The sequence below is a fragment of the Aythya ferina genome (genome assembly GCF_964211825.1).
Source record: "Aythya ferina genome assembly, chromosome: Z".
Lineage (NCBI taxonomy): Eukaryota > Metazoa > Chordata > Aves > Anseriformes > Anatidae > Aythya > Aythya ferina.
Window position 1 is genome coordinate 28925014 of NC_140299.1, and position 26017 is coordinate 28951030.

General features: G+C 41.9%; 1 protein-coding gene and 1 long non-coding RNA gene across 3 annotated transcripts; one reads left to right on the forward strand and one right to left on the reverse strand.

Moving 5' to 3' along the window:
* Positions 1 to 5110: 5110 nt before the first annotated feature.
* On the reverse strand, positions 5111 to 10193 carry LOC311426905. Its single transcript, XR_014687111.1, has 3 exons — positions 10067 to 10193; positions 6233 to 9122; positions 5111 to 6039 (listed from the first exon to the last, which is right to left on the reverse strand). It is a non-coding gene; the product is annotated as an uncharacterized lncRNA (long non-coding RNA).
* Positions 10194 to 10392: 199 nt separating this feature from the next.
* On the forward strand, positions 10393 to 25335 carry VLDLR (very low density lipoprotein receptor). 2 transcript variants are annotated; one of them, XM_084503711.1, is made up of 19 exons: positions 10393 to 10586; positions 14848 to 14967; positions 15929 to 16051; positions 16918 to 17040; positions 18442 to 18813; positions 18911 to 19033; positions 19113 to 19235; positions 19682 to 19801; positions 19878 to 20003; positions 20410 to 20581; positions 20898 to 21122; positions 21284 to 21402; positions 21779 to 21918; positions 22032 to 22173; positions 22487 to 22633; positions 23542 to 23631; positions 24010 to 24087; positions 24196 to 24365; positions 24681 to 25335. In XM_084503711.1, exons 1-19 carry the CDS (start codon positions 10400 to 10402, stop codon positions 24714 to 24716), a joined length of 2736 nt encoding a protein of 911 aa, XP_084359837.1. In that variant the 5' UTR covers positions 10393 to 10399; the 3' UTR covers positions 24717 to 25335. The 2 variants fall into 2 exon arrangements, with proteins under 2 accessions (XP_084359837.1, XP_084359838.1); XM_084503712.1 differs by lacking the exon at positions 23542 to 23631.
* The last annotated feature ends 682 nt before the right edge of the window (positions 25336 to 26017 follow it).

Genomic DNA, 26017 nt, shown 5'->3' on the forward strand with positions numbered 1-26017 from the left:
GGATTTAATACAGATGATACAGAGAAACATAGTAGTTTTTGCAAATTTAAAATGACTATGGAAGCTGGAAAGTCTCATCTCTGTCACATAATCTATCCAGCTCCACCTTGTAGAAATGCCCAAGGCCTCAGTAGCCCATCTGCAGTGAAACTGCACTACACACTGCTTCACCACCCAATTCCTCTCATTGTAAGAGACACTATCTTAATGACTTGAGATTTTCCTGTTTCAGCTTCAAGCCATTGCACCTTGTTCTTCCTTCTTCTGAGAATGTGGATAATTCCCTTTCTTCATCTATACTATTATCTCTGCAATTATTTATAGTCGGTTATTGTAAATCTCTTGAGTCCTCCATTTATTACAGCTCTTTCAGTGTCTTTTTCTACTGTATATCTTACTTTTCTATCATCATCTGCTACTGGATTTGTAATTTCTCCCTTTTTAAAGCAATTTTCACAGTATGGGGATTAGATTACATTCACTATTCTAAATGTAGCAAGATTGCAACTATATGAACCTGGGAAAATGTGGGTGTGTTTAACAAGACAGTGAAAGACATATTCAAAAGACCCTGACAACCCTGCTTTCAAATAGCAAATAACACAGCCTAAACTTGGAAGTTTATAGAGCAAAGCTCAACGTGTTCTCAGCATCTCCCAAATACTGTTTTCCTCTTCAATCTTTTGCCATGAAACATGAGAGCAAGCCATCATTGTTGAAATTAATGAAAGGCAATAAAAATTTCAGCATTAAAACAGGATCTCATAATAGAAACTACTAACAAAAGCTTTATTCTATATAGGTGAGAGTGATTCCCTTTTACATGTATCAAGATGAATTTAAAAATTTAAATCATGGACCATATTTCCCTAAGAAAGGTCAAAAACGTCAACAATAACATATACATGTATGTATATATGTAAATATGTACATATGTACATATATATGCATATGTGTATATGTAATACATGTGTGGCTTTACTAATCAAAAGCATCAGTAACAGCACTGTTAGAATTGGCTAAATAATGTACAAAGACTTTTGCATTTATCTTTGGGAACAATCTTACTGTATTTTCTCACTTTTTATTTGTGAAATCAGGTTATTTTTTAATGCCTGCTGGCTTAATGATAAAATTGTTGGTGTATTTCAAGTTTTCCTAAATTTTCATTTAGAAAAAAAAATCTGTCAAGTTACTCCTTACTAAAAATCTATTAACTACCGTCCTCTGTATTCAGCCATATATACAGTAAGAATATATTGCAGGCTGTAGACTGCCTCTTTTATGCCCCTAGTATTTACCAAACTACCTGAGCACTTGCTAATAATTAATAAGTATACTTCTTGGAAATGTCTTCTGACACAAGGAAGCACTTTTATCTCCATTTTACTGGGCAGATGCACAGCAAAACTGAGCAGTCCAAGAACACCTGGATTTTTTTTTTTTACAGAGGCAACCAATACATTTAACCTGATGTTCAGCACCCTCACAGATATATTAAGAAACACACACACACCAAAAAAAAAAAAAAACACAAAAAAAAAAAAAAAAAAAACAATGCAGCTGCAAAAACCTAAGGAATGATTCACTATATGCCAATAAGATTTATAATCTTGTATCAGGAGAGAGCATACTTAATTGGTGCTGAAATGAGTAATACTAACTACAGAGATCATAATAAACTGGGGAAAAAAAAAAAAAAAAAGGAAAACAGAAACATGGTGGAATAGCAATCATGACAAAAGCACAGCTTTGAAAGGGTACATGTCTACATTTCAAAGACAGGTACCAACAGATAAAGAGAAGTATTTGCTATGACAGTGTATGTTAATAACATGCTAGACTTCAGTAAAAGAGATGGAAAAAAAAAAAAAAAAAAAAAAAAACACAAACAAACAAACAAACAAAACACTTTGAGTCAAAATCAGCCTGGAAAAGGAGAGCTCTGCTGGAGCTGCATTGGAGTCTGCCAGGCCACCCCAGTTTATGGCAATGGTTAGACGGTATTAAATGGTCTATGGTATATTAAAAGGGAGAAATGTGTTAGGACAGGGTGTTAGTAGAAAAGACTTAAATTTCCACATAATGGACAAATACTATTGATAGCCATCAGTCCTGAATACTTCTGGATATAATTGATTGTAAAGGTCATTGCCTAATAGCCAATAAACCCATATTGTTGTGGTTCACTTTTACGTCTGCTTTTCATCACATTTTCCACCAGATCTGAGGATAAGATTTGACCTGAATGAACATGGCTGACTTACTTTATCTCAAATAAAATGATATATAGAATTATTTTTTCCATTAAAAAAAAAAAAAAGCTAACAGAACTGAATGTTTTTTGAGAGTTTGGAATTCCTTCAAAGGCTCATCAAATGTACTAATAAATAAAAAAATAAAGTGCATTATGTATGTGTTGCATAAGATATAATGATTAAATATCTTCTAAGTGTAACTCTGTAACTGCATTAATACTTGATTCACTTTTGAAATGAAATAATGATGATACAGTGAAGGGTAGGATGGCTAATGTAAATGAGGATGTGGAGCAAGAATCACCAAAATGAAATGGAACTGGAACTCCAGAGATCTTGCAGTGGAGTAGACAGTCCTTCTCCTAGGACACATGCTTTAAGAGAACAGAAGGGACATTGTTTAAAGGAAGAAAAGAGGAGCTTGAACTGCTTGGTCAATCAGACCTCCAGTCTTACCTCAATAGTATACAAGGTTTTAAGGCAAATATGGAAGACATGTTAAATTTGAATGTGCTTGGAAACAGCACAATGTGGACTTACCAGAATTAGATAGTGCCCAGCTAACTTGAGTACATTTCTTCATAAGTCATCTGAATTTTGAACAAAATATCTAGATCTAGTCTACATGCGACTCAGCAAAGCATCTGACAGTACTATACAGGAAAATATTGGTTAAGCAGAAAATCCTGGCAATTTTGTACAAGAGTTGCCAGATGGGTAACAGATGCCTTGAAGAGAACATGATGAGTAATATTGGAAAGAAAACATCAGGTTAAAAGAGGTTACTAACAGAGTTCATCTGTGCTCAGCCATGGGACCAATTTATTTAAAATCACCACCAGCAATCTAGCCACAGAAATTTGGAAGTGGATAATAAAATTAAGGACAAAAATTTGGACAGCACGTTTAATAGACAACTGACATATTAAACTGAACAGCAGAAATTGCCTAAATGTCTGTTAATTGTCATACAGAAGTGCTTATCTCTCCCCTTTGATTACAGAGGTAATGGGTATATTCCCATTTCTTGAACTTCAAGTTAAATACTGAGGGTAGGTGGTTACCAACAACGGAGACCACGGAGCCATCTGATGCAGCTAGAAAAAAGGGCACAGAGTTAAGGTATTTCTAGCAAAGAGAGTATTAATGTCAGCATAGGAGGGCTGGGATGAGACTCACTCCAGAATTCTGTACATCCTGGAGGACCACCCATCTTTCTATTTTGTCAAGCTTGGGAAAGGTGGATTTAAGCTGGGGCTGATGATTTAAGAGGGGATGATGGTCTGAGCTGAATTGTTAGAGGCACTATCTATCACCAGTACAGTGCCTGATAGAATTTTCCTAGTTCAGCTTAGAAAATAGAGGGCTGAGAGAGGGCATGGTAGAATGGCACAGACACTGAAGGCAAAGGTCAAACCCAAAAGAATTAGAAACAAAATGAACAGAAACAAATTTTATGTGGAAGGCAGAAGATTGTCCCAGGAATGAGATGTCAGTGTACTCTTGACAAGGTTTACAGTAAACATCATTGGGGAAAGAAGCAGAAAAAAAGTTCAGGAGCCCCCATCACCAAACAATCCTCAAAAGGATTGCAACATGATGCATAATCAATTTATTATTTCCTTATGACTTAAATTTACACAGCATGACACTAGACTAGACTTAACCTTCCCTTCAGCCCTTCTGGTTATTATTATAAACATTTATTTCTCCTTTGGAAAACATTCGCAACAAGGAAATAATTGACCTTACAAAATAAAACATATTTATATCTATCCTGCCTAGGCATGTCCTAAAATAGCCCAGGCCAAAGAAATCTGATTTTTAATCAGCAGAATGAAAGTCAGAGTCTTGTATTGCTATAAATGGACTCATTTATATCACATTATTTAAACAGATAGAGAAACTGAATTTCATAGCAACATTTCATTCCATGGAAGCAATTCCCTTGTAAGCATGATCTAACAATATTTCAGCATGCAGAAAAAATGTTATCTTGCATATAAAGACATCAGTAATGATCTACTTCAATGTAATTCAAAATTTAAAAGAAGTGTCGTTATTGCACATCGCTTCAGTTTGTAAGTCTGTCTACCACTTCTTGTAAACCACCACCTGCATCAGAGAACTTGACCACTTACCCATCAAAACTTTTACTACCACTCAGATAATGGTAACCAAACATAAATAAATAAATAAAAAATGTTAAACTCAAACATATGGAGAGTAGAAAGGCTAGTTGATGAAAATAGCAAAAGTTTGCAACACCCTGAGGGATGAAAAATTAAATTTGCATTTAAAATATAAGTAGGCAACACTGTGTGTCAACAGATCATTTTTGCAACAAATATGGGACAGGGAAAACACAATTCACTGTCACTTAGAAGAACTGATGAGCCCAGTGTAGCTCACTAGCCATGTCCTTAGTTTACTCTTTTTCTGCTAAGTGCCACAGCCTCTCCACCCAATTAACAAGAAAACTCCCCCAGTACATTTCTCCACTGCATACCCTTCTACACAGAAACATATTTCTTCCACATTTGTTGACCTTTTATGCAGATCAAGAACCCATTCAGAATTTTCCATATTCAGCCTAATAAACTGTAATCTGTTTCCATATTATCATCAAATCTGAACATCTCCAAAACATTACAGATCATCTGGCCACAAGTTACTATTAAGGGAGAGTAATATTTATTTTCATGTCTGCAATTACACCCTCATCATTTCATTATCCAATTTAAAACCTCCCCACTAGCATGAAAGAACACTATGGCCCATTGAAAACTTTTCAGTAACATTTCTTTCTATATCCCTTCTAATTTGCTACACTATATAGGCACAACACAATCTGAAGTTTTAACCTGTTTAATTAATCAATTAATCATATTTGTTATTTTTAACATACACCACCACTTTCCATCCTTTGCAAAGAACAAAAATGTTAATATCATGCCACACCAAATATACAGTCTTGGAACACATATATTAGATGCTTCTGAACTTCCACAAAGTCACCATTACTCATGAGCATACAATAAGAAAATGCAAACAAACTTCAAATTCATCTTTTTTTTTCCACTGGAAGTTTATAGACATGCTTTTGGAGGAATTTGGATGAATCTTTTTATTAACAGGACTAGATCTCACAGGAAAAAATAGTATATAAAACATATAAAATAAATTATATCAAAATATAGTTCAGCCTAACTATACTGAAAATAAATCTTGAGGTATCAGCAATTTATATTTAGTTTACTACTAAGCATATGGAATTCCCATTACTTGTATGTCACACGAGGGAATGATGCTTTTAAAGAATATCTAATTTGCAAAGATAAACATAAGAATACAGAGGTACCCACACAGCTGCAAAATGGACACAGGTATTTTGAAACCCATATTCTCCCTACAAAGTATGTGCAGCACAGTACTGCCAATGAAACATGGATATTAGTCTAGAAAACAAAGTAAGTACTTCCAGGTTCTGATCCTATCACGTCTTTAACTGTTGTGAGGTCCTCCAATACTGTGTCCTTGCTCATATCACACATGCTAGAGCCTCACAGACAGGGGAAACCCATTAGTGACTATAAAGAGAAAAATGATAATTTACATCACAGTGTGCTGTGCTCTTGTCCTCAGAGAAATCAGCAGCAAAATCCAATCCATGTTGGCTGACCAAGAATTTATCCAATGTGTTTTCCATTGCAAAGAATACAACCAAAAGAGACATTTTCTAATATCTTTCAGAGACGAACTAGCCATGTGTCTTGTACCACTAATGATAAAAAAAAATAATAAAAATCATAAAAAGTTGTATTAAAATAAAGAGCAACATATCAGTTTATTCTGCCTCATTTTTATAACTCGGATGGTGATAATTGGAAGGGGGAAATGTTTGTGAATCTTAAATTTGCCCCCTTTAAATATAGCCATGAAATGATGTGGATCAGAGGGATTCATGCACATACCTATTTTAAATTATGCCCAAAGGATGCTCTCTTATGCTGTGTACATCTCCACTGAAGTCAGTTATGCAGATCCTGGCTCTGCACTTCCAAAATACAGCCACAAGCACAGCTCCTTCGATTACTGCCATTTCAGGTATGCAGCGATCTTACAAAAAAAAAAAAGAAAAAATGTCTTTGATAGCAGCACACATTGAAGAAAATATTTTTGCTAGTGATCCTAAGGCAGGATGTTATCCCATGATATGCAGCTGTTGCTTGTTCTACCCTTGTGCCTTTCCTTTTCTTTGTTAGATTAAGTTGCTGCTGTGGACATATTATCACTTCACATCCTTCACCAAAGGAACTGGAGGCAAAAGTTTCATTGATTTAAGACCTGAGGGTGAATTAGTAATCCCAGTGCTTCAGGAACGCATTTGGAAATGGAAGTTATAGGGTCTTTAAGACAAAAAGAAAAAGAAACACCAAACACACTTAGTTCACGTATTTTACGTGTACTCCAGAAGGTCCTTTCTGTTCTTTATTTTCTTTTTCAACTTGACTTTACACTTCATAACCAAAGGGTAAATTATCCCAAAGAATCCAGGTCTGTTATAAGTCCAAGGGCATTATCAGGTGAATTGATGTTGCAAAGTCTCTTGGGCCCGATATCCACCACAATTCTCAAAAGGACAGGTAATGTGATGCCATCTCTTGTTACTTGGGTCACTTTTCAAGGCAAAGACAATACCTGACCGGTACATTGAACTTCATGGCAATCTTTTCCAGCTTTTTTCAAGGGGATATCACAAGATATTCAAGAATACTTACCAGTTACAGGGCTGAAAAAAAACCACATATTTGGAGGCTCCTCTATAACAAGCAATAAGAAGCAATAATAAAACCACTACACATAATATTTAATATAATTTATCGCTTGACCTTTTACAGTTCCAAGTGCCACAAAGATGGGGCATCCTCCTATCACAGATGAGAAGTCTATGACAAAACTTCACAACTGGTGAAACTCCATTGAATCTCTCTGCTCAGTACAGTAGAAGCCACTGTTAGAAACATGTTTTAGGAATACTTTTCTCTGATCTCTCAGCATTTTGATCTTAGAAACTAGCCCTGGATCATGCCTAAATGTTTTTGGAAATATTAGCCTATTACTCTGAGCACCATGTGTATTTATAGCGCACATTTAATAACATTATTGCAAATATGTATTAATGCAAGCTCCAGATGATGGATCTATACCATTTCTGACAGCAAGCAGAGTACTTGAGGTTGTTGTTGACTACAGGAACTTGCTTAACTGCAGTGACAATGCCAGCTTTCCCTTCAGACATGGTCTCTGCACTCCCTGAGGTAGCCCACTTTCTCACCCACCTTCCGTTTGCAGCTTCCTGACTTACTGACAGCTGAAGATGTACAACATGAGCAGATATAGTAAAAACTGAAAGAGACTCAGGGTCACACATGGAAATAAAGCAATGGTAATGCACTTCCCAGACTGATGATGAAATGACTTACAGTTGCAAAAGCCATCTTTTGTTCTCTACAAACTTCGTCACTCTCCCTAAATCTTAGGGTCTCCTGGTTGCTTTGCCCCTGTTTTATAACTAGCAAGACAGGACTGGTGTTCTCCCAGATGTGCGTATTCTCAACAGAAATCCAGTTTTACTCTGCTGTTCTTGTATAGATCTATTCTGACTTGAGTCATTGTGTGTATGAAAAAAGAGACATGACACATTGCACATACTGCAGGTCCCCCCAGACACCGTCCCATTCCCACATGAGACTTTTGCAAGACTACAGCTGTGCAAAGGCACAAAACCTCAACACAGACAGCTCCCAGCTCCAAGAGATCTCACAGACCTCTGCAAAAGGCAGGCTATGTGTCCTTTTCTTACACAGGCAGAGCTCTTGTAAAGACTGAAAAAGGGAAGAGATCCTTTCCATCTGAGGTCCTCTTCTGGAGATTCCACGATAGCTGGGGGTGATCAGACTCATGCACTTACCACTGCATTTGAACTTAGTTGAAACATAAAAAAATATTTTCAACAAGTTCTGCTTTGGAGTCCAAACCTACAGGTGTGCAAAGGTCTAGGTACATCCAAGATAGTAAGTGGCTTCCCCATCACACAGCCAGGTGAAGGCACTAATGTAGCACGGGTAATGCAGGGGACACAGACCACTTTTCTCCCCTCCAGTAAATCTGTACCTCCCATAGACAAACCAACTCCCATCAGCTACTAGCATATACTAAGCTATGTCCAGCCATGTACTTCTGCATGACTGGGGTCTTGCTGCGTGCTGCTGAAAATGAAATATTTCTGTAATGATAACAGGGCATTTGTGAAAATGATGTTCAGTCCAAAGCACAGCAGACCATGCAACAGTGAGCACCCGACTGAAGGCAATGTGTCAGGTGGAAGATTTGCAAGAACCACATTTTCAGTGTACTGCTTACACAAAGGCATGTTCCTGAGGACCCCAGCCAACCCCTTTGTACACAACAGATTTTTCTTGTTTGAAGCAGCGTGTGTTTGCAAGGTCATGGCTGTAATAGCCAATGCTATATCCAAGGCAGAACAGGAAAGCAGAGCCTTTTTTGCCCTGCTCATGACGCCATGAGGAAAGAGGGCTGTAGGGAGACAAGCGCAAGGAGTTGCTCTCTTCACATTTATACACATATCAGAAATACCAGTCCCAGATGTACTTCATTTACATGAAATTAAATCCTGCCTTTTTTAGCAAGTCCCTGCTACATCAACCATTTGCCCACTTGGACGATCGTTCATTATGTGACTGCAAGAAATAATCCACTCCGACGTTATTCATGCAGTGGTGTGATTTGGCTTTAGTGGAATTATGATACAACTGGACATGATTCGAGAAGAGCTTCACTCTGCAAATAACACATACAGAAATATGTTAAGACATACAGGAAATATGCAGTCTCAAAGAGGCTTGCTACATTAGAGGAATCATCCTCATAACTGAAAATGACTTAAAATACCAAGCTAATACTGATTTAATTCAAGACTTCACTTTCAAGGAAAGAAATTAGAACCAGATCTTTAATCAATTACAGACAGGGAAGAAAGCTTTCTGAGGTTTATGTCACCGCCAAAATATTAATAGCACAGAACACAGTAATAACAATAAATGAATAAAGAACAGAGGGCCACTAAACCTCAGCTGTAAACTTTGAGAGTGCCGTGAACAAAACCACGTTTGCTTTTTAAGGATCTGCCTTTTCTTTCTGCATTTCACCAAGACATAATTGGATGCTTGAAAGGCTACAGATGCAGAATAAAACTACCAATTCTCCACCTTAAAATAAAAGGTTAAGCTTGTAATTACACGACTTTGGCATATCATTTTGTGCAATTACTAATTAACTACAATCCCCCATCACAGAATGCAGAAGTAGTGATTTTCATCCCCAACAGCAGCGCCTGCTTCGTTTAAGTCAACTTCTGCTCCAGAGGCGGGGGGGGGGAGGCGAGCAGAAGCACGCAATCATGGGGGGGTGTCCAAATGGAAGAAACGCTTTTTTGGGCGAAAACCATCCCTCGGCGCGATGCCGGCACGCCTCGCAGCGCTGCCCGGGCCGGGGGGCCCAGCGACACCCCCTCCCCGTGGCGGGGCGCGGCATTGGCGCTGCGGGGGAGCAAAGGAGGAAAACAAAGCCGCCAACACCCGCACCTCCCGGCAAAGCCCCGCAACCCCCGGTACCCCCAGGCAAAACCCCGGTATCCCCGGACAGAGCCCCCCACCTCGCTCCCACCGGGGGCAGGGTCCGGCAGCGGGGAAGCCCGGGGGAGGGGAGGGGTGGTGACCACTCACCTTGGGGCCACTCGCCGTGCCGAGCCGAGCCGTGCCGGGCCGGTGTCTGCAGGTGCCGCGGAGGAGGAAGCCGGGGGCGGGCGGCGCTGGCGAGCCAACCGGGGCCCGGCGCGGCGCCGTGAGTCACCAGCGGCCGCGCAGGGCGGCCGGGCGGCTGCTATAAGAGCGCCGCGGGGACACCCTCCCCCCCGTGCGTGTCTTGGGCTCCCTCCGCTCCTCCTCGCCTCTCCGACCGCGGCGGCGGCTGCTGCCTGCCCACCCACCCCCCAGCCTCCCTCCCCGCCTCTCCTCCCGCCCTCTCCCCCCGTCCTGTCCCCCCGGCGCGGCGCGGCGATGCGGTCGGGCCGGCAGCGCGAGGAGCGGAACGCCGCGGCGCCCGGTGGCGGCCGTGCCGGAGGAGGCGGCGGCGGCGGCGGCCCCGGTGGCTCCGCTGACGGTGCGGGGCGGCGGCGGGCGCTGCCGCGCTGCGGGGCGCTCTGCCTGCTGCTCGCCCTCGCCTGCCTGTGCTCTGCTGCCGACGGTGAGTGAGGGGCCTGGGGTTTGTTTGTTTGTTTTTTTTTTTTTTTTTTTTTTTTTTTTTTTGGGGGGGGGAGGGAGGGCTGGGGCGCGCACCCCCGGGCTGCTCCCAGCCCCCGCGATGCCCCTTTCCCCTGCACCCGCTTCTTTATTATTATTTTTTGTTCTGCTCATGGGCTGTGCTCGAGGGGATTCGGGGGGAAGGGGGCGATAGAGATGAGGGGGGAGCTGCTGGGGTCTGCCCCGCCGCCCCCATCCGCCGGGGGGGGGGTGCCACCGCTCCCCCGGGGCCGCGCGGGGATGGCGCGGGTGGGCCCGATCCCGCGGCCGGCCCTGCCCGCCCCGCCCCGAGCAACTTTCCCGGGGGAGCCCCCCGGGGGCTTGCTGCCGCGGGTGGGGGGGGGATTCCAGCGCGATGCCTCTGGGTGAGGGAGGGTACGCCGGCCCGGAGCTGTCAGGGTGACTGGGGAGGGAGAGGACCCCCCGGAAAGCCGGCGGTGTTGGAGGTGTTGTCAAAGTACTCTGCAAGCAACTTTGGCTTTGTGGCATCCAGCAGCATTGGCATGGCTTTAGTTCAGGGCTAGTTGCAACCACCGTACGATCCCTTAGGATCTCCACCTGGTGGCAAGGTTGAGTCTTGCCAGCGCCGAAGCCCTTCTTGCAAACCTAGTAGCCCTTGGTCGTGGTCGTCTCCAGCATAGTCGCAACTGTCCCGAAGGCGGTGTAACTTGTGCGTTAAGCAAAATGCATGGTCAACTAAAAATATTTCCCTCTTGGTAGTAATCAACTGGCCGGCTCCTTTTTTCCCTCTAGAAACTGAGGTCCAGACTCCCGGTCTAGCTGGGAGGTGGGCAATTAGTGCCTGCGTTGTATCTTGTTTGAGTTGAGGGTTTGGGATTAACAGTGTGCTGTTAATCTCCTGACTAGCACCCAAAAGTATACTTAAGTGCTTTATCTTGGTTGTATTGGCTTAATTCTACCCTGTAGTATTGAATATAGAATTAAGTATGCTCAATTCTACCCTGTAGTCCCGACAGTGCGCTGTGTTCCTACACTGGGCTTGCAGGGTAGAATCCAGCAAGGAGAAGATTGCATCGGGTCCTCACTGAAGAAGGAAAAGGAGAAATCACCCTTCAGTTTCTAATCATGTAGACTGCTCCTTGCCTAGTCTACAACAGATATGGACCCCCTTGTTTAAACAGCTGTAAAATGAAGGCTGAAACTGGCTGATGCTGAAGCTGCTGGTTCACTGTAGTTAGAAATCATACTCGAATATAAAATGGGGGCAGCTTTAGTCTTCCAAGTTGGTCCAGTTCATCCTTCAATGTGAGACAGTGGCCCACCAGCTCTTATACTAATAGTTGTAATTGCCAGGGTCTAGAGGCAGTCTACTTCATTAGTTCCTGTATGAGGGTTTCCCAATCACTACTGCAAGCTTTTCTGGGACTTGGTGTCAGATGACAGCACACAAGTGTCACATGTCTGAGGCTGCCTAGACAAGTAATCTGATGACTTGCTTAAGGGCCTGAGACAAACAGTGACTGCAGAGTTAAGAAGGTAAAGCAATTGTCAGGTTAACTTACGTAGTGATTGTAACTGCTTCTTCACCCTGCACACATCATTGCTTATAAGCCAATTTCTAGTGAGTGGATAACCTGGGGAACAGTGGAGTAATTCTTGTTAGCAATCAGAGGCTGTGCAGCTACAGGTCCTCAACATCTTTTGCCCAAGACTTACGTCTAAGAAGAGAAGGTGTGAAGGTGCTTGACTAGCACATGCAGAGAAGCTTTTGAATTAGTAGTGAACTGATACTGATCTAAAAATTAAATGTCTAGTGACTGCAACTGGCAGTATCAAAAAGCAGTGGATCAGATGGGTAGCATTTACCTGGTATTGCAGAACTGTGCTTACTGTAAGGAGGGACCATAGTTAGTTACGGACATAGTTAGTTAGGACTGGAGCTAGCCTTCACCTTAACTGGAGCTCACTCCATGTAACCTTTAGAGTTTGACAGCCGTCTTCAGGAGCATCAACAGATGATGACCTTTACCTTCATGCGCCTGGGTGGGTGTTAGGTGCTGTCAGTTCTTTACTTGTTCATGGGCTAATAGAAGTAGTTGCTTTGACACTTCATTTGGTATCAACTGCAGAAGAGATGACACCTTCTTGGAATGGCTCACAATTGTGAAGTTATAATTGTAATTCCAAGTTCCTGTTTCGTTTAGCCTGGTTTGTAGCTTCCCTGTTGTAACATCACTTTGACCAAATGCATTTGTAAGTCAGAATGTAATGTGTAATCTTTGCAAGCCTTTTCTGAGTTATTCTAGCTTGAAATAGAGTAACTGTAGACTGTGGGAGTTATTTTGAGATCTCCTGAGTGGCAGGCTTAGTCTAATATCTCTAGCATGCTATTTTGGGAAAGGTTGTCTGTTCCCACTCTGAAAGCCTGGATGAGAATATCTCAAAACTAGCAGCAGTCATTTAATGTTTTAGTTAGTTGTACAGTAATAATTGCAATAATGTGATCGAGCTTTGCAAGCAGAAGTCTATTTCTGCTAGAAGTTACTAGATAACAGGGTGATGCTAGGCTAAGAGCAAGCTGGTACTTGTGGCTTCTGTACCATGTATTCTGCCTGAGGCCTGCCTTCTGGCACTGCTAGGCAAGCTGCTTTTTTGACCACTCCTGACCAAGTAGTGGTAGCTTTGCAAAGCCATTCTATTGGGAAGTGCTTGCTGATATAACACTCCCTCTGAAAAGTAGAGGAGGCATGGAAGTAGAGAGCATATGTGCTGATGTTCAATTGCTTTGGCAACTTTTAAACAATTCACAGGAAACGAGTTGTTACTGCTTGACTCTGACAAGTGAGTTAGTGTTTTACTTGACCAGTAAGACTGCTGAAACATCAGCACAGCTCAATAACCTGCTGTTTCAAATACTTTATTTCAAGTGCGAATTTACATAAGACACTCAGCAGGTAAAACTGTCCTTGTTTTCCTTGCTTATAGTCTGTCCAGGGTTTGCCATTACATTACTAGCTCTCAGGTATGGGGTAATGTGAAATGCATCAGTTTCAGAAGGCTGAATATCTTCCTCTTGGAAACTGTTGCATTTTGCATGTCATACACAGAAGATATAAAATAACAAGTAATGTTTCTCTAAAATTAGATGCCCTTCCAGACCCTTGGAATGCCAACACAAAGTACCTCCATTAAATGATGCAATAAATCAAGAAGTAGCAGGAGTTCTGCATCATGCCATGGGCATGTGCAGCCAAAACTAATTCATAAAATCATACACATGCCTGTAAGCATTATATAGAACAGCTCTGCCGTAGCTGCTGAAGAAGCAGGCCGCTGCTTTTAGCAGCGGTTATAGCAGGACTTCAAGACAAATAACATTCCCTTGAGGGACAGGGCCATACAGTTTCAGAACTGAAGGTATTCTGGAAAAAGGCACTTTAAGCATCATGCACAATGTAGTACCTAACTTGAGTGTACTAAGAGCTAAGACTTACCAGTCTGGAGATAACAGACTTGATTCCAGAAGGAAGTGATAATTTATCTTGCTCTCTTAGTATATTACACTTGACCTACCTTTAATGAGCAAGATCTAGATATGTCATCACACTTCCTTTTGGGTATACTAAGGAATATCTCTGCCCTCATTTGTGGGGACAACCAGATGGTAGCAACTAACTTTGTCCATTGTTATAACTTTCCAAGCTTCAGGACTACTACTGCTGAAGTAACTTATCATGAAAAAATGGTGTATATTAAAAAAATAAATAGAACAGCTATCTTTAGAGATATCTTAGGATTGTAATGTATGAGCAGGGGAATACTGAATTCAGGTCAACATTAGTCAAGTTTAAACTGTTTGCCAAAAGTCTAAGGATTTTTTAGAATGCAATGTCAGGTTGTTGACAGCAGGAACCTGTGTACAAGCATCCTTTTCCCTTGCAAACTAGACCCTACCTTAAAAAGAAAAGCTCAGTAATAGGAACACTGAGGCTGGTTTACTACTGTCTGACGAGTATACTGTCATACTGCTTAATCTTGGCACTTGTACTGTGATGGAAAGCTTCTGGTTCTGCTGTCATGGTTGAATAAGGTAACTACAACCAAAAGATTCAGAGCTCAGATATAGTTTTGTGCTGATGATATGCTGTCCATTAAGCTGGATATCTCCTTGATCAGCAGTGGGTGAAAGTGAAGGAAAATACTGCTGAACAGGACTGAGACTCAGATTCTTTTTTTCATTGAAGGTGCTAGAGCAAAATGTGAAGAATCCCAGTTCCCGTGTAGTAATGGACGCTGTATTCCTTTACTATGGAAATGTGATGGTGATGAAGACTGCTCAGATGGCAGTGATGAGAGTGCTTGTGGTGAGTATTCAGCCAAAAGAAGTAATCCCTCTGTAGCTATACTCCCTAGTTGGCAGAAGGGGGTTAATGGTGGAAAGTAGATAGCTGGAGAGATGCTTACACTGTCCATCACTTTTTGCATTTGGAATACACAATAGAGGACAAATTCCCTAGAAATTCTAGGGGACTACCTAGATATCCTGTATCAAGCTGATACAGTTGAGTTTTTCTTAGGTTTCTGAAAGTTTCCTGGATCTGGTAAATAAGAGAAAAACTAATGAAAAAAATTGTTTGCTGGTGTGGTAATTGCCTAGAGCTGAACGCAAGCCTCTTCTTGTTTGTTGCATGAAAACATAGTAGAAACTGATTGCTATTATTATGCAGCTGTTAGCTATTCCATGGTTAAATGTCCTCTTTTATGTGTGAAAGTGATTCTGTTGCATCTCCTATAAACACTAATTCTAGCTCTGTCTGCCAACTTGTGTTTTATGCAGACATGGAGGCCAAGATGGATGACTCTAAATACTTAGAGACAATGCAAAGCAGAATCCATATCCAGCACCGGTGTAGCTGAATTGTCAGTCTGCTCAAGCAGACCTAAACTCTTGTTGTTGGGTTACATATACTACACTTATGTAATGACACTGCAAATCCAATGCTGTGGTAATAAGCATGAAGTTCAAAATATGAGTATAACTATTATTATTAATAGTCCTTTAACTCAGATGTGATTGAAGTAGCAGCTCTTCTAGCTGCATAGTCTCCCTTTGCACTAGCAGTCATTCAGTGCCTGATTACAGGAAGATAAATGTTTCTGTGCTGGGTAGCTCTCTAGGAAGTGTTAGACTTGTGGAAGAAGACACCAGACATCCAAAAACTAAGGATGTTGTATCACTTCACTAGGGCAAGGCAGCAAATCTGTAGCTGCAACAGAACAGCTAACCTCTGGTATTTAAACCAGTGTCTGTCCTGTCTCTTGCAGTGAAGAAGACGTGTGCTGAATCTGACTTTGTGTGCAACAGTGGTCAGTGTGTGCCAAACAGATGGCAGTGTGATGGGGATCCGGACTGTGAAGATGGGTCTGACGAGAGTGCTGAGCTGTGTCGTAAGTGAGCTTTGCATGTCAGTGCAGGCAAGCCTGCAGGTTGTAGTATCTTGACTTCTTGCCTGCTTGCAGCCTGGCTCTCATCCTAAAAAGATTTCACCTGTCTTGGACATGTACCTTTGTAACTGCTAGCTTGGCTTTGGCCACATCAGAGTCTTGTCAAGACATATGTATTAAAAGGTTACAGAATTGTGTGGGGAATCTGCACTTCTACTTGGTAACAGTTGGCGAGTGTAAGATTTCTTACCTTTACTGTCACTAAGCACAACACTGCAGGCTGTGTCTTGTTCAGAGTGATCACTGTCCTCCAAGACAACTACACTGCAAGATAACCAAAGCTAGTGTAGAAACTGAGTGAATGACTTTGTGCTGGGAGGAGGGAAGCAAAAAGACTGATCCCTGACTATGAGGTCTTGCAGTTAGCGAGTACTAACTGTAGTAGTTAAAGGGATATAGATCTATGGGATCTGCAAAGCTTCATTTCTCTGTATTAGTGGGATCTACACTGAGGAGCAGTCACTGTATTTCAGCCCCAAGTTCAACTGCACTTTAGTATTATTCCTACCTGCTATTATGTATTATAGCTCAAGCTTCTACAGTGTAATTGGTGTGCAATCACAAAGCTACCACTACAAAGATACTCTTAGAAGATGCTTCCAGTTCCTAACAGATTTACCAAATACTACTAACTAGTGTAACTACTTCCATGATAGAGCCATTAATTTAGATGGATACTGGCCTCTAACTGCAGCTGTGTCCAGAGCTGAAGCCTTTCAGACTCAACTTTCAGGACAACTGCTAAAACCCAAGATCAGTAGCTCTTAAATTTCAGAACTCTTAAATTGAACTTGAACTCTTTCCAATAGATATGAGAACATGCCGGGTAAATGAAATCAGCTGTGGTCCTCAGTCAACCCAGTGTATCCCAGTGTCCTGGAAATGTGATGGTGAAAAAGACTGTGACAGTGGAGAAGATGAAGAGAATTGTGGTAAGGGACAAAATGGTGGCTGCATAACTCTATTTGAAATTGAGTTGTCTGGAAAGGAGCTAGCTGGACCTGGGAAGATAAATTTCTCATACCAATATTTCTGTAAACCTGTATTTGTATTGCAGCCTGTTTAACAAAACAGACTAGTTCTAACACTCCATAACCCTGTTACGTCAAGATGTACAGTAGTATAAACTATTCAATGTCTGTCTTGCTCTCTGGCTAGTTTTGGCAATAGCCATAGGCATAGTTATATGTCAAGCAAACCATCAGAACTTGTTCTCCACAGTATTTCTCAACAGGTAACTCTAGTTGCTGCTTATACTAATAATTCGTCTCCTATACTAATAATCTGTCTCCTTGTCCTGGTTTTGGCTAGGATTGTTAGTGTAAGCATTCTTAGGTGTAGCAGGGACTTGTGGCCAAGGGGGAAGCTGATGCGCTTCATAGCCCTGACCTACAGTATTTTGCACACTTGTCTGGAAATGCAGACTAGGGAAGCTAGGTTTCAAGTGTTGAGGGGCAACTTCAGGCCAGTGCACAAGTGAAACTGCAGCAGTCAGCATTAGAGTGCAATGTTTCTGGCTTATTCTAATGAACTTGATACATATGACTTGCCTGAGGTGTCCCAAGACAAAATTACTGTAAGCAAAGCCACAGGGTTGGCTTCTACCAGAGCTACCTTGTGCCTGGATGGACTAATGAGATTCAGATCTCTGGATGTGTGCTCTGCATCTGTGGGGTAGCTGCCTTACTCAGCAAGCAAGTGCTTTAATCTGACAGATTCACAGACTTCATTTCTAATGAAGCTGATAAAACTATCAGCCTAGGCATACTGAGCTGCTAGCTACACTGCTAATAAACCAGCATAATTTGTACTGGCATAAGTTGTGTGGATGTGCTTAATGCCACAGGATTAACTGGTGCAAGATCTTGTTCTGTTTATCCCCAGTGGCCCAGGTAAATGGGCCACTGCTGTCCTGGGGACCAGCACAAAACACTTCAATTTCAAACTACAGTGCATGCTGACCATCTGGCTACCTAAACCTTAGACTGTACTCCAGAGTTAGCAATTCTCTTACCTTCTGTCTCTGGTTCACAGGGTCTGAGCCTGTTTTCCCAAAGGCTAGCACTCTGAAGCAGAACAGCCTGTCTGCTTCAGAAGATTATTTTCACTGAGGCACTCCCTCTCACTCAGGCACTTAAAACAAGGAAGATAATCTGTATGTATCAAAAGCGTCCTGCAGGTGGTCAGTTGGGTTCTTCTAGAGCAATCAACATGATGTTGACCTACTGTCAGATCACTGCTGATGGAGCAAAGAGCCTGCAAAGCAAAACACCTTCATTCAAAAGTTGTCTTTTGTGATAATCTGCTAATATTTTTCACTCCTGTTACTCCAGGCAATGTGACTTGTAGTGCAGCAGAGTTCACATGCAGTAGTGGGCAATGTATTTCCAAAAGCTTTGTCTGCAATGGTCAAGATGACTGCAGTGATGGTAGTGATGAGCTGGAGTGTGCACCTCCTACCTGTGGTGTTCATGAGTTCCAGTGCAAGAGTTCTACCTGCATCCCTATCAGCTGGGTCTGTGATGATGATGCTGACTGCTCTGACCACTCGGATGAATCTTTGGAGCAGTGTGGCCGCCAGCCTGCACCTCCAGTGAAGTGTTCTGCGAGTGAGGTGCAGTGCGGCTCAGGTGAATGTATCCACAAGAAGTGGCGATGTGACGGAGATCCTGATTGCAAGGATGGAAGTGATGAAATTAACTGCCGTAAGTTAGTTTGGTTGCTCTTCTTTAGGAGGTGTTCCTTGGCCTTTGTTCTCCAGCGGGGTTTGGGAGTCTAACTCTGTAATGGTTATGTCCTTAGCTTCTCGGACCTGCAGGCCAGACCAGTTCAGATGTGAAGATGGGAACTGTGTCCATGGGAGTAGGCAGTGCAATGGTGTGAGAGACTGTCTGGATGGCACTGATGAAGCAAACTGTAACAATGGTAAGTTGGACCTAAACAAGAATAAAGACTTCATGGAATTTCTGAAGCCAGTAGTTTTCCTCATTGTCTTCATTATCAGTTATTCAGTGCTCTGGACCTGGCAAATTCAAGTGCAGAAGTGGAGAATGCATAGATATCAATAAAGTGTGTAACCAGCAAAGAGACTGCAAGGACTGGAGTGATGAGCCCCTGAAGGAATGCAGTAAGTGGACAAGCTCATTACACAGTGCTGACCACTAGACATGTCTGGCTACACCTTCTGAGCTGTCAGATGTTGGACTGGAATGCCCATCTGCATTTCCTTAGTAGCGAGCAACCCAGTTAATAGGCTATCTCTATCCTAGCCATACTGATTCAAGGGATGACTCTTCCATAACCAGAAGGTACCTGAGGCCACTAAACTCTGAAATGGTAGCAGCAGACCAAGACTGAGGCTTCTAGACCACTTGTAATGCAAGCAAAATGTTGATAGCTGAGCAAATACTGTCTTGAGTAGATAGCCTTGCAAATGACTTGAAGCACCTGTGTGGTTTAGCAGATGTGGCAGATACCCATCCATTTTCTCAGGATATCTGCTAAAGCACTCCATGACTGAGACTTCAAGACTACATATGTATGCCATCTAAGAATTGGCCACTTCTCTTCTAGACATAAATGAATGTTTGGTGAACAACGGTGGATGCTCCCACATCTGCAGAGATTTCATTATTGGCTATGAATGTGACTGTCCAGCTGGGTTTGAGCTTGTAGACAAGAGAACCTGCGGAGGCAAGTATCTTGTGGGTAATATGGAACCTACCAATGTTACTGGGGATGAGAACAAATGAAATTATTGTCTTCACAGATATTGATGAATGCCAAAACCCTGGTATCTGTAGTCAAATCTGTATCAACCTGAAAGGTGGCTATAAATGTGAATGTAGCCGTGGCTATCAGATGGATCTTGCTACAGGAGTGTGCAAAGCTGTGGGTAAGTATAAGATTTCTGTATCCCTAAGCCTGAAAGCCATTTTAAGATGAGGTACCAGGTGACATGTATTTTATGCCACTGTGGTTATGTCAATAGTTCTGCTGATCCCAATATAAATTGTACAGACCTGGACACCCTTAACATCTCATGGTCTGACACAGCATTTAAGGCTACCATACCTACCTGACAAACTGTTTCCATCTGCTCCCTGGGCAGGAAGACCCTCCCCATGAAGTTGTGGAGGGAGAAAAGGATGAGGTAGGGTACAGTTAAGATATCTGTCCACATCTATTAGCAAGTGTGGAATGGAAAATACTAAATATGGTGACATTTAAATCTTTTTGTAAAAGAACAGTCTGAAGCTATATGTCTAGAGATATAGATAAATCTTTTAACTCTTTCACAGGAAAAGAGCCATGTCTAATTTTCACCAACCGCCGGGATATCAGGAAGATCGGTCTTGAGAGGAAAGAGTACATTCAGCTAGTAGAGCAGCTAAGAAACACTGTAGCTCTAGATGCTGATATTGCTGAGCAAAAGCTTTATTGGGCTGACTTTAGCCAAAAAGCGATCTTCAGGTAAGTGGACTCAGCCCCTAAATCTAGAATTAGAATGCTTCCCTAATCATCCTGCATTTTGCTCAGGATGCTCTTGTAGAGAATTAGATTCCTGATGTATCATCTGCACTCAAGTCTTTAGGACAAGTGCATGTAACTACTGTGTTGTGTGCTTATTGCACTTTGTAACTGCTGCTACAACTGAACCAAAGGTACTTTATGGAAAGTTACAAGTACATCTCTGTAAATAGCCTGCCCAAGAGCTATATGCAGTATTTGAGGTGTGTCAAATAGTGTCTGGAGGAAGGGGTGAAAGCAAGTAACTTTTGTCTTCCAGTGCTTCCATTGATACCCGTGATAAAGTTGGAACACACATCAGAATCCTGGACAACATACACAGCCCTGCAGGAATTGCTGTTGACTGGGTTTATAAGAACATCTACTGGACGGACTCATCTGCAAAGACCATTTCAGTGGCTAGTCTAGATGGCAGAAAAAGAAAAGTTTTGTTTCTCTCTGAGCTGAGAGAGCCAGCTTCTATTGCTGTAGATCCTCTTTCTGGGTAAGTCTTTGTTCTGGTTCTTTAGAGAACAGACCTACTGGTACTCTGTTCTAATAACTGACTTAGGCAGTCTCTGTCTAACTACTTGTTAGCAAATGGTCATAATTAAGAGTAATACTACATACTGCAGTGTATTATACAACATAAATTCTGCTTCACAGCTTTATGTACTGGTCAGACTGGGGTGAGCCAGCAAAAATTGAAAAAGCAGGAATGAATGGATTTGACAGACAGCAGCTTGTGACAACAGAAATCCAATGGCCTAATGGAATTGCTCTAGGTATGTTGAACTTGTCACTGTGCCAGAGGTATTCTGGAGCTTTAGAAGTCTGTTTGCTACAAAAGCCAAGGTCATCCTTCAGGGAACTATTTTCAGCTTTTGAGATTGGGAAGCTCCTACATGCCTGGAGACACTGCAACAGGCACAGCACCCTTCAGATGCTGAAACAGTAGCCTTCCTTGTACTGTTCTGTATTCTAGTCAAGGTACAGGTCACTTAAACAGCACTACAGCAGTCTAATGTGTATACCTATACATTAAGAAACTGGCAAAACAGCAACTATTCTTGTACTTGCAGTTGTTTCAGCCTTTGCAGGGGACTTTGGATATCCTGTCTGTGTAGACAGTGAATGTGTCTTTTTTTTTTTTCCTCCTAGATCTGGTAAAAAGCAGACTGTACTGGCTTGATTCTAAACTACATATGTTGTCAAGTATAGACCTGAATGGCCAGGATCGTAGACTTGTACTAAAGTCTCATATGTTCCTTCCTCATCCTCTTGCTCTAACAATATTTGAGGTAAGAATGACTTGCTGTAGTACTTGTCAGAGCTCCTCTTCTTGCTAGTGTGTGGCTAGCAGTTACGGTGGTAATAGTAACACAGTGAATGGGATATAATGACTGTCTTCTAGGACCGTGTGTACTGGATTGATGGAGAGAATGAAGCAGTCTACGGTGCCAACAAATTTACTGGATCTGAATTGGTTACCCTAGTAAACAACCTCAATGACGCACAGGACATCATCATTTACCACGAACTTGTTCAGCCTTCAGGTAGCTATGAGTTTGTTCTGTCACTCTATATTTTTTTTTATAAAGGCTGCTCTGCCTGGGTGCTGGTAAATGGTATCCTTTCCCTGTATTGCTGTCTGCTTCCAACCTAGGCACCTCTACTTGAGCTTCTACCTCTCACAGTTTGAGAGAAGGCTTAGTTGTAATTCATTTTTGTTTGGGCAGAGCTGACACAAACATAACCTGCAGAGGCAAACAATTTTAGAGTGATTCCTGAGCAAAAAAAAAAAAGTTGTACCTCTGGAGCATGAAGGCTCACTCCTGTCAATTGCTTAAAATTGACTTGTGCCAACAGGTAAAAATTGGTGTGAAGAGAACATGGCAAATGGAGGCTGTAGCTACCTGTGCCTGCCTGCTCCTCAGATAAACGAACACTCTCCAAAGTATACCTGTGCATGTCCTGCTGGATACTTCTTGCAGGAAGATGGTCTGAGATGTGCAGGTATAGTAACAAACTTTTTTTTCTAGGGTGGTTGGTGGGGAAGAAGGAGGGGTACTGAATCTGTAAGAAACAAACGTGACAGTACAAACTGACAGCTTTGCATGAGTTAATCTGATGTAATTCATCTTGGAGATCTTTTGGCATGCCTTAAGCTGGCTCTTCAAATCTGCAGGTGCTGTTCAAAGTCCATGCTTGGCTTCTGCATCATCACCATCACCCAATGGCTTCTGCAGACAGCAAGCATGCACACAAAACATGCCTAGCCCCTTTCTTATAAAATAAGGGGTATAAACTAACACTGCTCCACAATGTATAAATAACCATGTTGAAAAGCTGGTAGGCTAATCTTGCTGACCAGGGAAGGATGTGTACATCACTTTCCATGTTGAAAGAAACATACTGCTCCTACTGTCCTGAGCACTGGCTATCTGGCAGGCTTGTTTGTCCAGTCTAGTGGAACTAGGAGCTGCAAGGTGTCACTCACTGTATTGCATGTTGACTCTGACTGCCACAGTCAGAGCAGTGAATATGAGGATGTGATCCTCTGGTGTCTGAGGATAGTAGCTTCTCTAAAGTGTTGTTATAGATAAAGTACTTGATTAGCAAGTCTGTGGAACTAATTCTTACACAGAGAACCTGAAGTGAGGGGTTGGGGTGGCTTTTGGTTTTAATGATTTTACATATGTAGAGCTTATACCTGAAATAACTGTCTACCCTGGTTCTTGGGATTTTTTGATCAACACCTTCAGCAGAACATGTACATCGTGAAATAACTATTGTCAGTGTTTCTGATAAAGCTAACAAGCTGCATGACCATTCTGCCATCTGCTAAACATTCACTGCCATGGCTGTCATAACTAAGCCATTGCAGAACTTCAGGATTAACTGGGTTCTTGATCTATAATTAGTTTCAGGTACTGGAACAACTGTGGCTTACACTGAGGCTAAAGATACCAGCAGAACAGAAAAATCTCCAACTGTTGGACTAGTTCCTGGAGGTACTGGTCCCAATAACTCAGACTGCTAAACATTAGAGAGGTGAAATGCAAACTGACCCACTAGCTTACTTGAAAGTTTCTCATTTGCATGCAAGTAGAGAATACAGGACAGTTCATGTATATAGTAGAACTACAACAGCTGAAGAGTGATAAACAGAGTTAGCTCATAGCATTATGGAACCTATGGGTTCTGTGAAATCCCAGGAGTGCTCAAAGTAGGCAAGTAATAAAAGCTTTCTGCTAAGATAAGACGAAACCTCTTAGCAGTTTCTTGTAGACATGTTAATGTTAGCCCAACTTTTGGGCTTAGTGTCTTAGTAAGCCAACTGACAAAATCTGTCAGTAAGCAACCTCACTACTCTACAAATCTTCACACAGGGTTCAACATCAGTGGTACAGTGTCTGAAGTAGCTGCAGCCAGAGGAACATCAGGAGCTTGGGCTGTTCTTCCCATTTGTGAGTACAGCATGTGCTGACTACTGGGGACTCTTGTGATGGGATAAGCCACTCTTGTTCAGGTGTTTGACTTGACACTGCTCTGTATTTCTGTTTCTCTCCTTAAAGTATTGCTGGTGATGGCTGTGGTGGCTGGCTACTTCATGTGGCGTAACTGGCAGCACAAGAACATGAAAAGCATGAATTTTGATAATCCTGTCTATCTGAAAACTACAGAAGAGGACCTCACTATTGATATTGGAAGACACAGTGGTTCAGTAGGACACACCTACCCTGCGGTAAGCAAGCTTGTTGATGTGCCTGAGCTCCAGGCTAGTCCTCAGAGCAGACACAGCAAAGACTTGCCAGGTTACATCTGACTAGAATTTGGGAGAGGTCTCCGCTACTGGCTAGAGCCAAACTACTAGGCTCAATCAGCTAAGAACACATCACTTTAATCAGGATTAAAATTGTAGTAGGCAATTGCTGCCCTATAACTGGGATGGAGTAAACCAGAACTGAATATGATCACTAACCTGCAGAACTAGATCCTAGCATTGTTTTGTATTCTTCATTGGTAAAACTGTAGCTAACTTGTCATTATCTTTTTACAGATATCTGTTGTAAGCACAGATGACGATATGGTTTGAGCACTGGATCAGCAATCACTTTTAGTTTACTTGTTTTACACTTATGGGGATGATAAACAGGTTTGTGGCTGAAAGACTTCCTCCATTCTTGGAAGAATGAAGATACTTTCTCTATGTATGGAACACTTATGTAAATAGCTGTTTGATACAGCTTAACAACCAACTGTAAATACCTGTCCACAACAATTCAGCTTTTAGTGGCTACTGTTTTATCAGTACCCTTGAATTGGTCAGTCAGTAACACCACTGGCCAAATACAAAGCACTTTCCATAGAAAGCCATATTCCAGCCACAACTTGTGCTATAACAGCTGTACATATGTGTATATGCCACTTGTAAATATTATTCCTAGAAAATCACTATCAAGCACTTTGAAATACTTCAAATGTAAATTATTGTACACTGTCTTTTTCAATAGTGGGGGCAATGGCAATAGGAAAAAACGGGTTACTATGATTGCCAAAAATTTGTAAGCATAAGTAATTTTGTATGTATGACTGAAACAATCCTGTATGTCTCTCACAGAGCTCAACAGGTATGAATGCTCTTTGAGAAATCACTGTAAATCCTAAATGCAAAGGAGGGGGGAAAGTAAAAGAAAATAAAGCAGTTAAAGTATTATAGTCTCCATTATTCTTCCTTCCCTGAAGTCAAATGAGTATCTCCTAAGTTGGAAGTTTTAGTGGGCTACCCTGCTGCCAGCCAGAGCATAAAATACTGTCTTAAGTTAATTTCAGTAGTACCCCAGACTGTTAAGATAATGCTGACCTGCCAGGTAACTGAGGTTTGTACTCAAGACTAAGAGTCTGCAGAGTTCTGGACTGAATGCATCTTGCTTCATAGCTGGATTCCTGTGGTAGTATTTTTAGTCAGTGTCAATCCTGAACTACACTTGCATGTTGGTAGTATTGACAGCAATGACACATTGTGAAGACAGGTGTCAACGTTGCTGGCCAGGTAAGTGTAAGGTACTTGTAACAACTCAGCACTACTGCTAGCTCGTACTTCACATTTTATTCTTGATGGCAACCCCAGTGTAAGTGGAGTCTTATTACCTGCTACGCTTGCATAAAGGAATAGAACTGTGACTTGGTTGTTCATCACAGCAGCCTCCTCCTGGAGTCCCAGGGCTAAAAAGCACCTGTTGCTGCATATGTAATGCCAGAAGTCCTCTGTAATGTGCATCACTGTGAAATACTGTCCTCTTCTCTAGGGGAGCAAAGGCACTGTCTGATTTTTGTATGGGATGGAAGGTACTGAGCCAGATGTGTAAGTAAGGCTAACCTTTGTGCTTCATTGCT

What these genes read in the sequence shown, in the direction of transcription:
- VLDLR (XM_084503711.1), top strand. Translation starts at nt 10,400, where the DNA reads ATGCGGTCGGGCCGGCAGCGCGAGGAGCGGAACGCCGCGGCGCCCGGT. An exon ending in GCCTAATGGAATTGCTCTAG is followed by an intron (nt 21,403 to 21,778) that starts GTATGTTGAACT and finishes TTTTCCTCCTAG; the next exon opens with ATCTGGTAAAAAGCAGACTG. An exon ending in TAGGACACACCTACCCTGCG is followed by an intron (nt 24,366 to 24,680) that starts GTAAGCAAGCTT and finishes ATCTTTTTACAG; the next exon opens with ATATCTGTTGTAAGCACAGA.